This window comes from Cynocephalus volans, chromosome 3, assembly GCF_027409185.1.
Source record: "Cynocephalus volans isolate mCynVol1 chromosome 3, mCynVol1.pri, whole genome shotgun sequence".
In the NCBI taxonomy this organism is placed as follows: domain Eukaryota; kingdom Metazoa; phylum Chordata; class Mammalia; order Dermoptera; family Cynocephalidae; genus Cynocephalus; species Cynocephalus volans.
This window is the reverse complement of record NC_084462.1, coordinates 9,654,989-9,667,964: the sequence shown is the minus strand read 5'-3', so window position 1 is coordinate 9,667,964 and position 12,976 is coordinate 9,654,989. Positions and strand designations below refer to the sequence as shown.

The 12,976-nt window shown below is 56.3% G+C and overlaps 1 protein-coding gene across 1 annotated transcript; it reads right to left on the bottom strand.

Annotated features, from left to right (window-relative positions):
• Positions 1-1,477: 1,477 nt before the first annotated feature.
• Positions 1,478-11,627, bottom strand: EPS8L1 (EPS8 signaling adaptor L1). The gene is made up of 19 exons (XM_063090995.1): positions 11,602-11,627; positions 10,358-10,398; positions 10,091-10,149; positions 9,311-9,472; positions 8,870-9,019; positions 8,241-8,323; positions 7,600-7,855; positions 7,117-7,243; positions 6,863-6,951; positions 6,702-6,776; positions 6,449-6,597; positions 5,636-5,777; positions 5,509-5,537; positions 3,468-3,600; positions 3,248-3,379; positions 2,931-3,039; positions 2,574-2,748; positions 2,014-2,146; positions 1,478-1,924 (listed from the first exon to the last, which is right to left on the bottom strand). The coding sequence occupies exons 1-19, from the start codon at positions 11,616-11,618 to the stop codon at positions 1,838-1,840; spliced, it is 2,148 nt and encodes a 715-aa protein (XP_062947065.1). The 5' UTR covers positions 11,619-11,627; the 3' UTR covers positions 1,478-1,837.
• Positions 11,628-12,976: the final 1,349 nt, after the last annotated feature.

The following is a 12,976-nucleotide window of genomic DNA, read 5'->3' as shown; positions in this document are numbered from 1 at the left end:
AAATAGAGCTTAGGCCCAACTTGTTTGTTTGGGTCACTTGTCTCGTTCCTGCAGGCATTTCAGTTTGCAGCCCAGATGATGGGAGCCATGAGGGGTTATTGAGGAGCGGACTGCTTGCATTTCTGGTTCCTCTATTAGAAATGAGGGGTAGGGCACCAGGCAAGAGGTTTAAGGATGATTAAATACTCCCTGGGGTCGAGAGAGTATTCTGGGCAGAAGGAAAAGATGAACCAAGGCATGGTGGCAGGAAGAGGAAAGCAGAGTCCTCTACAGCCTGAGAAGCCAGAGAGCCTGATGGTCACAGGCCCTCAACTGCCAAGCTGGAGCTTAGATTTTAGCTGATGGGTCATGGAGTGCCAAGGGAGGTGTTCAAGTAGGGGACAGGGTTGGGGTTGATGTGGGAAGGAGTCTTCAAGATCCAAAGTGGCCTGGTTCCAGAAGGAAACCAAGGCACAAGGGGACAAAGTGGGGAGTGAGAATCAGGGCTCCTGCTTGCTTGAGGCTGGTGCCCTCTGGTGGCTCAAGTAGAAACTGAACTCCAGGGGAACAGGCTGGACACCCATAGGCCAGCAGGAATTCTGGTGGGGAATCTTGGCAGTGGGTGTTCTGTGGGAGCAGGTGGAGGAGCCACAGGAGGAAGAGAAAAGGCCATTCTTCCTACAGTCAGAGGAACGTCCAACCTGAATGAAGGTGCAATCCAGAGAAAACCAGCTCTCACCAGCCACTTGAATAATGGAGAAAACTGACAAGACTTGCCAGAGGGAAAAGGAGCTAGTTCTTGAGGGGGTAGTTTGTAGTTAGGCAGCTATCTCACAGGATGAAGAGTGGCCAGGAAGCCTGTGGCATGCTCAGGAGGCAGCCAGTTCTCCATGGCTGGACCCCTGGCAGGAGGTGGGGGAAAAAGTGAAGTGGATGTTGGGCAACTAGCCTAGGGGATGAGGGCAGGCTTCTCTAAAGTGGGTATTTGAGCTGGGCAAAGAAGGCTGAATAAAAGTCCACCAGGCAGAAAAAGGCTGTTCTGGTCTGTAGAAATAGCAAGTGAAAAAACCAGTGGTTGAAGGGGCTTGGGGCTCTGTGGAGAAGGCAGGACTAGAATGCAAGGAAGAATAAGGAGGTGAGAAATGAGTTTGGAGAGGTGGGTATGGAAAACACTCAAGATCTCAAATGCTGGTGCTATAGTAGTGGCCAAACAGGCAAAGACCTGATACGGGGCTAAGAAGGCAGTGGGGAGCCAGGGAAGGATTTGAGCAAAGGACGTGTATTCAGAAGATGGGGTGAGCTGGAGGACAGACTGGTGGCTAGGAGGTCAGGAGAAAGCCTGGGATATGGCTTCGGGCATGAAGAGAGTTCAGAGAGAGAAACTTAAGAAGGTGGGTCATCTCCCAGATTCCTTTCCTCCTGTGAGGCTGTGTCTGGGGCAATGGGCAGATTCCTGGACTTCCTGGTAGCCAGGAGAGGGGACAGAAGTTGACACCACTTGCTAAAAGGCGGCTGTTTATAGACTGGGCAGCATATTACAGTGCACAGGGCTCCTGAGTGTGCCCTCTCCCGGCGTGTGCCTTCTCCCTGGGCGGGCAGTAAGCGCTTTCTGTAAATTGTCTCTATGCCCTGCCTTCTCCCCACTCTCAGTCAGTCCATTTTCGCTCTGGAGAGACTCCAGCAAGATTGTTCAGTCTGTCTGCCGGGAAGGGGAAGGGGGAAGACCAGGGCCTAAACGGGTTGGCGATCCTTCAAGGGGTCTCCTCCCATTGGTGGGGGGAGTCTGAAGAGTCTGTTCTCCCACAGAGCACTGGGAAACCCGCTTTCTCTTCACTTTTTGCTAAGGGGCTAGGAAGGGTCAAATGACCTCTATTTCCATCTTTCCTTCCACCTTCTTCTTTTGCTTCTTCATCACTGCCTCCAGCTCTGACACGTTCTCTTTGTCCTGGAGAAATCAAGGGTGGAAATCAGAACCCTAGTGTCTTTGGCGCCTCCCACCCAGTTCAGGCCCAAGGGTGAGTTGTCCCCTCTCACCTCCAGCAGCGCGCGCTGCACCGTGACCTGGCTGTACACACGTGCCCCCTCCTCCGGGCTTACCGCCCGCAACTCCTCCTTTTGCAGAGAGAAAAGCTGCGCGCCGGTCAGCACGCCCAGCGCGTCCACAGTCCTGAGCAAAGGCAGCGGGGGGGCGCGGTCAGGCCTGTCGGTCAATCACAGCTCAAGGTCCCCAGTCCCACCAATCACATCACGCCTGTCTAGCTGCTGTATTCTAGCAGTATTCAATCAGCAGTATTCTAGCTCTCAAGCAGGGCAGGGCACTGCAGAAGTCTCTTGAATCCCCCCACACAAGTCACAGCATACCATCTAGGGAAGTTGGACTGCACCTTGCTTTAAAAAGGGGGAGGGGCTTTTCTGGGAACTCCAGTCGGAGCCAGAAAAAGCATGCCAACCATAGCCTGCCAACTGGGTGTTGCCACCAGACAGACTCGCGTTGGGCCAACCCCAGCTCCCCGTGGTCTGCACACCTCCACCCACTCCGGACCAATCGGAACTCCCAAATCTCCTGCCGGGTAGCCAGTACCTGCACTACTCACCCTGAGCTAAAGCCCTTGGCTTGCAGCCAGGCCCGGACCTCCGAGGCGCTTGAACGCGGGCTGAGCTGCGGCTCTGGTGCGCGGGCTCCCAGGGCTGCACGGCTGGGACCCGAGCGGCCCTGGGCCAGGCGTGCCTGCAGCTCCTCGCTGACACTGAGCATCTGGCAGAATTTCTCTGCAGGCGGGAAACCAGAAGAAAGTACAGGCTCAGAGCGAGGGGTCCTAGGGCCAGAAGGCTGGAGGTCTCCGACATCCCCAGGATGGGTCGGGAGTCCATTTGCTCTCTCTGAGCCTCGTTTTCGCTGCCTGGAAAGAGGACAAGGACCTCTGTCCGGAGGAGTTGCCCCCATCACTTACCTTTCTCACTGGGGTTTAAGTTGTTGAGGCAATCGCAGCTGTCCCAGTGGGGCCGAACCTGAGCAGGAGCTGAGGCCAGGGCTTGTGAGGGAGGAGGAGTGCTATTTTCCTAGAGGGGAACGAGAGAAGAGCACCTGGATCAGGGAGAGGACTCAGAGTACCATCTCCTCCCCTTCCTGGAGATAAAATTTTGAAGCCCCAGCCACCTACACCCCCAATACCCTTGACACCTGGCTACCATGCCCCTCATTCCCAAGACTCAGGATCTGCCCCCCAGCCTCTCCTACCTCAAGACCCAAGAGTCTGCCCTGACTCACCATGCTGCGGGCAGGGCTTTGGCTGCGGTCCACCTGGGTTCTGGGATGGGGTGTCAAGATATTATAGGGTACATATCCCTCCTGCCCCTTTTGGTCCCGAACCTTCCACCATTTCCGCTTGTCATCCAGGACCTGGGTGTGGTATAAGGAGAGGATTCAGAATCTGGGTCTGTGGCTAGGGCTGACCAATTCCAGCCCCTCAGCCAGCAACACCTCTAACCTCCAACACATCCTGTTGCTTGACTGACAACTCACTGCTGTTGCGGGCCTGGAAGTCATAATTACACAGGACCCACTTTCCTGCTGGCTCTGGCTCGCAATTCGGCTCAGATTCCTGCTCTGGATCTTGGTGACTGAGGAGAAGCAGGAAAGTTGGAGATAAGGAGGCAGCCAGCCCCACTCCACTGGGCTGTAGGGTTCCTGTGTGAGCTGGGGTTAGAGCCAAGCAGGGGTCACAGCAGGGGATCAGGTTAATACTGTTAGTAGAGATTTGGAATTGGAATAACAGCTTGGATATATTTTCTCCTTGCCTTACCTGACACTGTGCTATAAGCATATGATATGGGTACTATTATCAATTCCATTTTGTAGATGAGAACTTTGAAGCTCAGAGAGATAAAATCACATGCCCCAGATCACACAGCTAGAAATAGCTATTTATTGAGCATCTATTAGATACTGGGCTCAGGTACAATAATAACTCATGATCATAGTAAAAACAATAGCTAACACTTATGTGGCACTTATTATGCCAGCCACTGTTTAAAGTCTGTTACATACATTAGCTGATTTGATCTTCATGAAAACCCTTGGTAGAATCATGAATTTGGACCCCCCAGTTCCTTCCTCCTCGGAAGCCCTATTATTATCACCATTACAGGTGAGTAAGCTGACACACAGTTATGTAAAGGTCACAGAGCAAGAGAATGGCATAGCCAGCCTAGGACCCAGGCAGTCTATGTCTGTGTAACTCTGCTCTACTTTGCATGCAGCTGGATTTGAACCCGAGCTTGGCCACAGCCTTGAGCTCTTAACTTCCAGCCCCTACAACATCACAGACTTCTCACTCTTCCAGGAGGTGATTATCATTATTCACACTTTCCTGCAAAACTCTAGGCTCAGAGTTAAAAGCTGGAGGTGTCAAGCCCAAGACTCAAAAGCGGGGTGTGGGGGTGTGTTCTGCAATACCAGGCAGCTGGGGGTGGGGTGGGGAACAGGATCTTGGCTCTGATCCCCAATAAGAACCTCAGCCCGGATCAGGCCTACCTGTGTGTAGGGGAGAGGGGAGGTCTTCAGGGCCGCGGCACCCCCTGTGTGGGGCCGGCAGTTCCCAGCACGCTGTCCCTGCTGAGACCTTCTGCCCAGGCCCTCACCCAGACCCCCCTTCCTCTCTTCCAGCCTCGCTGCTTTGATTTTTTTTCTCATCCCACCTTGCTTTGCTCCAATCTGCCCCCTACTTGCTCAAGGACCCTAAAGTTCTATCCCTTCTACCCCCTTCCTCCTCCAGGACCCAAAACTCTGAGACCCTACAGCTTGGTAGGACTGTGAATTTAGATCCCCTAGTTCTTTCCTCCCCCAGAGACCCAGGAGTCCAGGTCTCAAGCTTCACTTTCCCCTTTTAACCCTTAAAGCCTCCCAGTCTGACACCCAGCAGAGACTTAGACAATTGCTTTAGAGTCTCTGGAAAACCAAGAGTCCAACCTCCTAGCCTTTACCTATCTCAGGGATGCAGAGATATTACCACTTCCTAACTTTCCCAGAAACTTCTCCCCTGACCCTCGCCCTTGAAGTCCCAAGCCTGCTTCTCTGGGTCTCCAGGATCCAAGCACCTGACTTGAGCTCTTCTTCAAAATTCAAACGACCAATTCCCCAGCCTCTTCTCTAATACCCAGGTCTTTGTCCTCTAGGGACCCAGGCACAGAGCTTCTCAGGCCCTGGAAACCAAACTGCCTTCTTCCAGCCTTTTGAGGACCCAGGGGTCCAACCTCTCGGACTTTTCCCACTTCCAGCCTCTTCCTCCCCTAGGCCCTGGAATCTGGGCCTCCACTCCCTCCTCCCCTTGAACCCAGAAGTTTGGGCCCCGCCCCCTCCCTCCCAGCTCCTCCCCCGCCCCGCCCCACCCCGCCCCATCACCACCTCACCCACCTGCGAAGAGCCGGGAAGACAGAAAAGACAGAAAACAGAAGGGCAGAGTCAGCACTGTGAGCCCCTGAAAGGCCCCCTTCCTGGACCCCCCTGCCCCACCCTGGGGGGACACTCACCCATTGACAGCGACCTGGGGAACGCTTTGCTGCAGGAAGCAAGAGAGCCTCGGGTCAGGCGGGCTGGTCTCTACCCTGGACTTCCCGGGTCCTGGCCCTTCTGTGTCCCCTGAAGTCCCAGCCTCACCTGCCGGCGCCGCCGCTCGTGCTGTAGCTGTTTCTCCACTGGGTCCTCCCAGGGGCGACCCTGTGGGTCAGTGGCCGGAGGCTCCCAGCCGCTGGAGAACTCAGGGCTGTATGGGGGTCCTTCCTCCGGGGGCAGCTCCACCCTGCAGCCAGGGGCGGGCCGAGTTCTGGGATCCTGTCCGGTCCCCGACTTAGCCCTGACGTTAACTTCACTAAGTTTTTCCCCTTCCCCTAAGCCTGGCTCTATCCCAACTGTTCTACTCTCGTCCCTTTTTGCCAAGTCTTGCCCCTACCTCTAAGCCCAACTCACAACATCAATTCTATTTCTAAAAACTGCGTTAATTCCACTCAAGTGCCTCACCCAGCCTCTAAATCTCACCTCTGATTCCAAACCGGGTTTCTAGCAACAAACGACCCGCACCTTTCCCCAAGTCGCGTCTCAGGCTCTGCCTACCCCTGTGCAGCTCTCAGCCTCCAAGCGCACAGACTCCGACCAGTCTCCAAACGTATGGGGCAAACCTTCCCTGCGCCTAGCCCTCGGCCTGTAGCCCCGTCCCGTTCATCTAATCCCCTCCCCTTGCCCTGTAGTCCCGCTCCGTGCTCTAAACTCCGCCTTTTGTTCCAATCCAACAGTTTGCGTGTCTTAAACCTCTCCTTTACTCTATTTATCTGTTTATTTTGGCGGCCGGCCGTCCACTCCCTCTCGGTTTCTTTAGCCACGCTCTTCTAGCGGAGCCCTGCCTCTAGCCCGTCTCTCCTGGTCCCACCTTCTCTCCAGTCATCACGCCCCCTGCCTCCCCGCACCACCGCTCACCCTGGGCGGGTCCACGAGTCCCCCAGCGAGGTCCAGAGGGCGTTTTCACGTGCGGTTACGTTGTCCCGCAGCAGCGCCACGGCCTCGGACGTCAGGTGTGGCAGCCGCACGCCTCTCGCGAGCTCGGGGCCGCCCGAGGTGTTCACAATCTGCCAGGGGAGCAGGCGGGGCCATGCCATCAGACCCTCTTGAAGTGTAACCCCGACTCCTGCTGCTGCCGGCGAAACCCGAGGGCCTGCGGGGCGGATCTCACCATCTGCAGAGGTCCGAACAGGAAGTGCAGCAGCTCCGCGGAGGAGGGGTTGGCGATGTTGCCGCGCAGTCGGGCCTACAGTGAGGACGAGAGGCTGTCGGTGCCAGCGTATGGACGGGTCGCACTCGCCCTCTGACGCCCGGGGGTGGGCGCGTCCTCACCAGCAAGCTGAAGGCGTACTTGATTTTCTGAAGCACGTCGGTGTACTCGGCCTCCGAGGGAGGCTTGGCGCGCAGCGTCAGCAGACCCTCTGGGGTGGGGGACAGGCGCAGTGATGGGAGACGCGGAGACAGCATTAGACGGGCAGGCAGAGAGTGAGAGAGAGAAGCAGACACCCCGTGAAAGCGTGGCGAGACGTCAGACCTGGCAAGTGGCGGGAGGGGAGATTCGGGGGCTCCCTCGGGGCGACCCTTACCACCGGCCTCCCGGCGCCGGGTCCTGCGGCCGCGCTCCCGGTGCTCCAGCACGCGGGCCGCCTCTGCCGACTTCTGCAGCTTCCACACGAAGCTCTCCACGTCGTCAAACACGTGGTTCAGGACATCCTGGGGGACGGAGGTGCGGAACACGTGGGGCTCCTGAGTCCCAGAGTCTCAGCCCTGTCACAACCCGTAAGCCTTGTGCTCGCTTTCGGCAGCATATGTACAAACCGCGAGCCAAGAGCGCCTGGACACGCGCCCAGTGCACACCACGGCCCCACGGCTGGCCACGCCCCCACGGCTGGCCACGCCCCCACGGCTGGCCACGCCCCCACGTGGCTGGCCACGCCGCAGAAGCAAGCCGGACCCCGGAGCCCAACCCCGCCTCCGAAATTCGGAAGCCCGAACCGACCTGGGACTCGCCCCCCAGCGGTCTTCGGCCCACACCCTGGCCCCACCTCTAGACATCTGGCCCCGCTCACCACATCCCGCTCGGCCTGCAGACTGGCCAGGTCAGGGGCCCGCGGTCCCAGGTCCGGGGAGGCCGGGTCCGCCCTGCTCGACGTGCCCTCCAGGACGGGCCTCCGCGCCTCCTCTGCCTCGGGGATGGGCTCCGCCTGGGGGCGGCCGGCGCCCGGTTCCACGGTGCTGATTACAGCGCGAACCGACGGGCGGCGCTGCAGCGGTGGGGTCTCGGCGGCGGGCGACGGGCTGCGCTGCAACTCCTCCTGCGTGGCCCTGCGGAGGAGAAGGGGAAACCGAGGCTGGGTCAACCGGCAGGTCCGGGAAGGGAGAATTCGGGAACGAGAGACACTGAGGCTGAAAGGGTCACACATGGGCTCAGAGGGGTAGGGAGAGATACAATATGGGGAGGGGGAGGAGCACCTCCCTAGAGGAAAACCGGGGCCAGAGGCAGGAGAAAGCGAGGACCATGACGGGGAAAGTGAAGTCCTGGAGAGGGGTCCGTTTGTCTGGGAGGTACAGGCAAGACTTGACCAGGGTTTGACTCGTTCAGCTCTAGGCTGGTGATATCAGCCCATTTCTCGGATAAGGAAACTGAGGCTCAGAGAGGTGGAACTGGCTTCCCAGAGACCCCGTCCGTCCTCTCCCCTCTGCCTCTCACCTGAGCGCCGCCGCCCTGCGCTCCCCACGACCCGATCGGTAATTGTGCAGAGCCCCCTGGATGTCCTCTCGGATCAGCTCCGCCTGCCAAATACACTGTTAGGCCACGTCCCTCCACGCCCCACCCAGTGCCGGCCTCGGGCCACGCCCCTGATCAGTCCTTGGCTCTGCCCCAAACCACGGGCTGTCATCGCTCCTGCTGGTGGACCAAGCACGTCCACGCCCTGGACTCACGCCCTCGCCCTAAATCTGTTCCTGACCTAGACCACGACCCCGCCCATGGAGACCCAATCCCGGTGGTTCCTCGTCCACACCACCCCCATCCTTGTTCTGGCCACTCCCCTAGACCTTCCACCATGTCCTCAGAATATTCGAGCCCTCAGCCTCCTTTGCATCCCAGCCTCATTTTCTATCTCGACTCTGTATCCGACCTGTCCTCAAACCCCACTCCCTTCCAGCCCCTCTTTCCCAGGTCACGTTTCCTCCACTTGCGCTGACCCGTTCTTTGCTCTCAGGACCCGCCCAATTTCTGCGCCTGCTCTGGACTCCGTCCAGTTCCGGCTCCGCCCGCAGAACTAGCCTGAACCCAGCCGGGTCCTCCGCTGCTGTCCCCCAACCCGGCCCGCTAACCCCGAGGCGCAGGCCCTGGAAGAAGTGCACGTCCGGCTGCGCGCGCTCGGGCTCCTGGCACACGAGTAGCAGCAGCGAGCGGCTCCGGCCGGGTGGCATCACTGCGTCGCAGCGCACGATGGCGCCCAGCGGGTACGACTCCAGCTCCTCCTGCCGGGTGGGACGATGGAGTAAACGGAGGACCCAAACCAATAGTAGTACTACATGGTGACTGCAGTGCCCAGTAGGTACAGGCACGAGGCCGGGCAACCTCACGAGGTTAGGGGGGTTAGATAGTACCCCCGTTTAATAGATGAGGCTATTAAAGCTCAAGAAGAAGTCAGTCCCAGAGGAAGGACGCCAAGATTTACACTCAGGCCCCCGAAAGCCCCGAGGGTCGAGATCTCCATGTCCCTGCAGGCCCAGGCCAACCACTTCTTCCACCCACGTGCCCCCTGGCACCTTGGAAACAGAGTCGAGCAGCGTGACATGGTCAGTGGACACTCGCAGTAGCATCTCCTGTGCCCAGACGCGGCCCTGGCTGTCCATGACGGCCAGCTTCCTTGAGGCATCTTCCACGGTGTGCACGCCATCCTCTTCACCCAGGCAGAACGTCACCAGGTGCTGGCACAGGCCAGGGAGAAAGTAGTGAGTCCCAGGAAGATGCCAGATGGGTTCAGAATCCCCTGGCATCAGACTTGCAGCCTGAGATGAACCACAGCTCCTCCAAGAAGCCTTCCTTGATCACCTGCTCCACAAATCTGTCCCTCCTCCTAGTGCCTTTTGTTTCTCTTTCATCACCTGTGTCTCTCTTCTCACCAAGACCGCTGGCTCCTCAAGGACAGGGAATGGGTCTGGATTGTATCTAGTTCCTTCTAAGTGACTTCTCTGGTTTCCCACGGTACCCTCTGCCACTTCCATTAGAGCACCTGGCACTCTTTGTCAGTGCCTCTGGAGTTTGTCTATCCCTTACTCATCCAGGATTGCATCTGATTTGTCCCTGTGACCCTACTGTCTAGCATAAGGGCTGGTCTGGCGGACAAGCTGGCAGATCTGAGTGGAACTGAGGTCCTTGACTTAATATCCATGTCTGAGGCAAGGCAGAGGCCGTCCATTTTGCAGACGAGCAAACTGAGTTTCCCACATTCTTTCTGCTTGGCGGCCAACTGCTTTCAACAGCCCTATTTCCCTAGGCCTACCTTCCCCCAGAAGACTCCCTGTGGAAACAGGCCCCAGACTCACATTGACTGGATACTGGGATACATCGGCCATAACCACAGTGGAGTAACGCTTCCTCTGCTCTGCAGGGGGAGAAGGAGAATGAACCCAGGAGTCCAGGCCCCCAAGCCCTTCTCCCTCAGACTCAGAAGTCCAGGTCCCCAGCCCTCTTCTTCAGACCCAAGAGTTCAGGACTCTAGCTCCCTCCTCCTTCAAGACCCTGAAGTCCAGGTCCTCAGTTTCCTCAGACTCAGTTTCTGTGCACCTGGGGTTTCTTGGCCCCACACTCACCATAGATAGACTTGGCACTTGGCTTGGGTGCAGCTGCTGGGCTGGTGAAAAAAAAAAAGGGTGGTAGGGACTGTGGGAATTAGGGGCAGATCCTGTGGGAATGCCAAGCAGAACAGCAAGGATTTCACTGGGAGGGTAATGGGGAGCCATGGAGGGTTTTGAGTAGGAGAGGGCAGGGCCAGTGCTGAACTTTAAGAAGACACGTAAAGCAGCGGTACCGGTTGGGGGTGGGGAGTATGGTCTCTACTGTCACACAGACCTGGTTCAAATCCTCTTTCTGCTATTTCCTTGTCATAAGACCCTGGGCAGGGGACTGTAAGATAGAATCCATCCGGTAGGACTGTTGGGCAAATTCAATCAGATGATGCAGGTGATGTATTTTGCAGTCTCAATAACTGTTATTATCATTCTTGTGATGATGCAAAGGGCTTAGCACACAATAGTTGCTTAATAAGTGGAAATGGTTACAATAGCATTAGTAATATCTGGAGTAGACAGGGAATTATCTTCTTCTTCCCCATCCCCATGGGTCAGGCTCTTCCCAGCCAAATCCTTTTCTGTCTCTTTCTGTCACTGATCTACTCTTCTTGAATCCCCATTTTCATAAAATAACAGAAGCTCATGGCTCAGGTGGGGCGAGAGATGAGGGAGACTAGAAAACACTTTTAGCCACACTCCTGCTCCATCTGCTGCTCCTGCCAGTCAGATGCCCCCACAATTTGATTACCTTCCATGTAGCTATTTTGACTTATCTCTCTTTGTTCTTCTCCCTGCTCACTCCAGGAGACTTGAATCTTCATTATAAAAAGCCCCGATTTTTTAGCAAGGGTTAATATTTAGTAACAAGATAACAACAGTAGCAATAGCAGTTCCCATGAGTTGAACACCCATTGTTGCTGAGATTCTCTGCTAAGTCCTGCACATGCTGTATCCCATCAAGCTCTCAAAATTGTCCCTCTTTCAAAGAAGAGGACCTGAAGCTCAAAGAGATGACATCCTTTGGTGAGAATCACACTACTGGTGAGTGTGAGCATTCACATTTGAACCCAGGTCTGTGTACTTCCAAGCAGGAGCTCCTAACCATAGGCTGGGCGCAGAGGGAAGAGGCTCATGCTTCCTCCCGAGTGTCCAGACCTGGGCTGTGCACAGTCTCTGGGCTGATATAAACAGGATCTGCAGGTATGGGTAAAGAGGTGAGGGGACGTGGGGTGAGGCTAGGGGCCTGGTGGGCAGGGGGAACTTACCCAGTGGTGGTGCTCATGGTGCTGAGAATGGGGGGCTCCAGCCCACCTGGAGGAACCCTGGGAGCCAACAAAGATGTGATGCCCTGACCTGGCCTGCAGGGGCCTATGATTCCTGCCCCAGCTCCTACTTTCTCAGACCCAGGAGTTCAGGCCCCAGCCCCTCCTGCCTCAGTCCAGGCCTCAAGCCCCCTCCTCCCTCAGACCCAGTGGTCCAGGTCCCAGCCCCTCCTCCCTCAGTCCAAGCCTCAAGCCCCCTCCTCCCTCAGACCCAGTGGTCCAGGTCCCAGCCCCTTCTCCCTCAGACTCAGCAGTCCAGGCCCCAGCCCCTCCTCCCTCATACCCAGAAGTTCTTCCTCCCTCAGACTCAGGAGTTTAGACTCCCAGCTCTTCCTCCCTCAGAACCTAGAATTCTGACCCTCAGCCCTCTTCTCTGTGGGACCCAGACCTCCTCACCTGCTCTGTCAGGCTCTGCCTGGCTCTCAGTTCTCCTCTCCCTTCCAGTCTGCCGGCTCCTCCTTCCTTCTTCCTGCCAGAGCTCTTCGCCTCCGCATACCTGAGCACTCATCTGGCACAGCCAGGCTGGAGTGGCCCTGGGGCGGGGCTGGCAGACAGATCCAGGAGGGGGCTGGGACAGCTTCGGGGAGCTAGGAAACTTTAACCGGCTTGGATGAAACAACAATAGAATAATAACAGAAACAATAATTTGATGTCACCCTTGTTCACATGTCAGAGTTGAAAGCTCTGTCTTAAACACTCCCTTTGAATTCTCCTAAAAACTGGGGAGGCTGGAGGTTTGATTTCCACTTGACTGATGAGGAAGCTGCAGCCTAGAAAAGTTAAGCATCTTATTCATGTTGCTTGGTCAAAGGAGGTATGTGGAAGGGGGATTTGAACCCAGGGCTGATGTTATATCTCCAGAGCCAGTGTCCATCCCTACCTTGTGGATTCCTACTGTCCAAGGTTACTGTCACTACTGGTGCCCTCAACCCCCACCCATCCCCTTCCCTCTTTCTTTGGAAATTTCCCTCAATAATCCCCCGTTAGGATAATAGCTGAGATTGAGTTTATTAAGTTCAATAAACTTGGCACAGTTCCAAGTTTATCTCAAAAATGAACAGGATTCTCAGGCCTAAATACCTCTCTAAAATCTCTTTTTGAGAACCCCCTCCATTCCGTGGTAACCAAGTTGTACACACCATTTCTTCCCCAAAATGAGGGAGGTGTGTGTGAGAGGGGGGGGTCTCCATTCCACAGATGAGGAAACTGAAGCCCAGAAGGATTAAAAAGTTGCCCAAGGTTACACATGCAGTGAGTAGATGAGAATGGCAAACTCTAAGGCCCAGAACTTAGAGGGCAGGGGCAGGGGACAGACATG